We start from the raw sequence: 4,182 nt of genomic DNA on the forward strand, positions 1-4,182 counted from the left end.
TGAACTTGGCCTGTAATTTGGGCCAAGCTGGCCCTAACAAACCACTTTAAGGCTAGCTAGCCACGAATGGCTGCGACCTATCATTCCAGTTAACAGGGCCGGCAGCCACATCTAGCCCCTCACAGCTGTGTCAGGATTCAGATTGCCAGTGTGAATGTGGCTGCTGGCTATGCTGTAATGCACTGTAGTAGTAGCAGCTGCTATGTACTGTATGTGCAGTGTAAAACTGAGGTAGAGGTACAGTACATCTGTGTAACATAAAAAACAAACCTACAGTAGTAACATTGCTTGAAATATAAAACCTGCAGAAATATGAAAAAGTAACTCAGTCTTCAAGCTATTCTTACTCTTAATCATCATACTTAGTTGAACTATTCAAGAATCAAGTATATTTTAGTCCAGGTTTTGTGCTAGGAACACCAGCTGGTTGACCTTCTCTGGGTCTAAAGCTGCCCTGGTGCATGTAACAATATTACCCCCAGTACTAAAAATTCTTTCTGAGGGGGTGCTGGTGGCTGGAATGCACAAGTACTTTTTCGCCAGCTGGGACAATCTGGGGAAGTTGTGTTCATGTAGCCTCCACCAGTCCAGAGGGTTAGACTCACTGTCTGCATCAGGGCACCTCAGGTAACTTTCCAGCTCGCTCTCCACTTTTTGTTTTTCAGTGAGAGGCAAAGCATCATCATCTTGGCACTGTTTTTTGAAAAAGCTCCCCAATGACTTGCGTTGCTTCTTCACGCCCAGTGGCAGAGGTGGTCCACTTGCAGCTCCTCCTTCTGCACCTTGGTCTGCTGCTCCTTCAGAAGGCCCTGCCTGTGATTGTTGGCCCTGGTCTTCATCCATGATCTCAGACACAGCTCTCATTTGAATGGCCCCTACCTTCTCTGGTCTGATGTATTGGCCTTTAAATCTAGGGTCGACGAAGGTAGCCATGTCAAGAAGATCATCTGTGTCAGGGTCAGCATATTTCTCGTCGAGATAAGTCATTATCTTTGTCTTTAGCTCTTTTGTGAGCTCAGTGTCCCCCTCATTAACTTTCAGAAAACTGGAGCGGAAAAGGTGGAGCACAGGCTTCACGTACGAGACCGTCACATATGACTCCCCAGAAAGGGAGTCTGTGAACTCCAGGAGAGGAGTTAAGGCCACATGCATTGACTCAAGGACATCAATATCCTGCCATGTTGGGATCAGGTGTCTGTTGTTTTTGTCAGAAGACAGAACTTCAATGATGGCCTTTTGTTGCTCTAGGACCCTTGCCACCATCTTTTGTCTTGAGCCCCACCTGGTTAGTGACTCTGTGACCAGCTGGTGTGTGGGAAGATGGAGACGTTCCTGTGCTTTAGAGAGCGCACTCTTTTTCTTCCACGAGTAAGAAAAGGCAGATACCACTTTCTTGCACACACCTACAGCCCTCTCCACTCTTTTATCTTTTCCTGCAGCACCTGCAGAAAAACAATGCCAGTGTAAATAACTGATAATAGAATAGATTGTGTACAACATTGATGACGAGCATTAAAATGACAAAGCTACTCACCAATAGCAGAGTGCAAACGATGGCCAAAACACTGTAGCCGTGTCCAGTTGTTCAGTGAAGTCGCCTTCACTACATTTGCCCCGCTGTCTGTGGTGATGCACACCATTTTGTCTTCATTCAGACTCCAGGACAACAGTGCCTCCTTCAAGCCTTCTGCTATCACTTCTCCTGTGTGATCTTCGGGGAAATATGCAGTCTCAAGACATCTGGTTTTCAAACCCCATTCATTGTCGATGAAGTGAATGGTCAAGCTAATGTATGGCTCAGAGGTACGGCTTGACCACAGGTCAGAGGTTGTTGCAAAGTACTTGGCTGACAATATTTCTTGCTGCACAGATTCTTTGCACATTACATACAGCTTAGGAATGGCAGTCTTAGAAAAGTACTTTCGGCCAGGAATAACATAGCGTGGGTCAAGCACGTGTATGAGCTTTTTATAACCTGGCTTCTCGACAGTGCTAAGCGGAAGCATGTCTTTGGCTATATGATACGCCACTGCCTCCGTTATATCTTTGTACCGTTTAGATTCTTTGTCATAAGGCACTGATGCAGAGTACCTCTCCATGGTGGTCTGCTGCTTGTGCGGTATTGCAGATGTTGTTGGTTGAATACGGATAATACGGCTGTGCTCCAAAGGATGAGCGCGGCTAAGGTGGTAAAACAAGTTTGTGGTATTACCAGTCTTGGTAGGTACGATGGTCTTGCATAACCTGCAGACGACATTGGTCTGAGTACGGTCAGACTTATAATATCCAAAAAACTGCCATACTGGCGAGCTGACTTTTCCTCTTTTATTTACAATTTCCTCACTCGCTGCGGCACTCATTTTTTGCATTGGTTGCATTAACAAAGGCACTCTCACACTTTTGGTAACCTAGCAACTAGGGCTGGGCGGGGAGGGAAGAGAGCTCACTGTGTGGAGGGAGGACTGAGGAGGAGTCCGGAGAAACGCTGCTGTATATGTGTGTCTGACTCCGACTGTGACACTCTGACTGTGGACACTCTGACTCTGACCTGACGTACCAGACCACCCCCAGGGGCTGCGCTGTGATAGGTACAGAGAGAGAAGAAGAACTCCCCAGTAATAACCGGCCACCTTTTTTAGTTGAAAGAAACTTGAATGAAAGTACTATTTTTTTCAGTTTTACTTTTTGTTGTACATGTACAATTTTTTTTTTCTCCTGCTATCCTTATTAGAACAGTTCTTGAAAGTACTTTTTATGCTGCCTTGTGCAGCCAGCCCCCACACCCTGGGGGTCCAGCCAGTTCTTGAAAGTACTTTTTATGCTGCCTTGTGGCTTGTGCAGCCAGCCCCCACACCCTGGGGGTCCAGCCAGTTCTTGAAAGTACTTTTTATGCTGCCTTGTGCTTTTTATGCTAATTAGTAATGCCTTGTGCTTTTTATGCTAATTAGTAATGCAGCCAGCCCCCACACCCTGGGGGTCCAGCCAGTTCGTAATCCGCCGCACAGTAACCACCTAACTCCCCAGTAACAGACCACCGCCTTGCGCCGCGCCTGAATGTGACGTCAGCTGTGGGCGCGCTGTAATGATCGGTACAGAGAACTCCCCCGGCCTGGATGTGACGTCAGTCAGCTGCCGGGAGAGGAAGCGGGTGGTGCGTCTGTACAGGCTAGGGGCTGTGATAGGATAGGTACTATCCTATCACAGCCCCTGGCCTGTACGCACCGCCCGCTTCCTCTCCCGGCAGCTGACTGACGTCACATCCAGGCCGGGGGAGTTCTCTGTACCGATCATCACAGCGCGCCCGCAGCTGACGTCACATCCAGGCGCGGCGCGAGGCGGTGGTCCGTTACTGGGGAGTTAGGAGGTTACTGTGCGGCGGATCACGAACTGGCTGGACCCCCAGGGAATAAAAAGTACTTTCAAGTTGTCATATCCTAATATCGAACCGGATATCGTTATTGATATCGAAAACGGTACTATCGCGATATATATCGATATCGCATTATCGCCCAGCCCTATTCACAATTGATCTATATTTTGAAAATACCTTGACAATTGTCCATAATCACCTGTTTAGTGAATAAACCCCATTTGTTACAATCTGAAGGCTAGGGAGGCACAAAAGGTCAGGTGTTGCAGTGATAATACCTTCACTGCCTCTGCATGAACTTAACCCCTTTGCGCCAGCGCCTGTTCCACTATTTTAAGAAAATTCAACTACTCAACTCCAAAATGGATAGTGCTTAACCCCTACCGAACTATTCAGTTACTTGCACAAAGGGACTCTCTCACAAATAAGGTCCTAGTGTCTCCACAAAGGGGAAGGGGGAGGGGAACGAGAGAGAGCGTGAGAGAGAAAGAATGATAATAACAGATGTGAAGCTACTCCCATTAACATAGAAATGTTGACCTTTATTGCAAAAAAATTAAAATTCACACATATCACACAACATATTTAAAAAAAAAAAATCCCAGCCTGCCTACTCCTACTGTTAGGATCATTTATGTTATGTTACCTCAAAAATTCTATGGGCTAAATAATACTTAATTTCTATATCATATCTTTCAAATCGTCGTGGGTGGCCACCCCTCTAATATATATTGGCAATATGGAAGTCCATCCAAAAGGCAGCTGTAGAGTTGTAAACAATCATATAGTATGGAAAAAAGGCAGATTTCTTT

General features: G+C 46.3%; 1 protein-coding gene across 1 annotated transcript; it reads right to left on the minus strand.

The window, feature by feature from the left end:
- Nucleotides 1-393: 393 nt before the first annotated feature.
- On the minus strand, nucleotides 394-2,360 carry LOC309562167 (E3 SUMO-protein ligase ZBED1-like; the record flags this gene model as incomplete). The annotated part of the gene is made up of 2 exons (XM_082266290.1): nucleotides 394-1,442; nucleotides 1,535-2,360. The coding sequence occupies 2 exons, from the start codon at nucleotides 2,358-2,360 to the stop codon at nucleotides 394-396; spliced, it is 1,875 nt and encodes a 624-aa protein (XP_082122416.1).
- Between the last annotated feature and the right edge of the window lie 1,822 nt (nucleotides 2,361-4,182).

The sequence above is a fragment of the Pelophylax lessonae genome (genome assembly GCF_965119305.1).
Source record: "Pelophylax lessonae genome assembly, chromosome: 8".
In the NCBI taxonomy this organism is placed as follows: domain Eukaryota; kingdom Metazoa; phylum Chordata; class Amphibia; order Anura; family Ranidae; genus Pelophylax; species Pelophylax lessonae.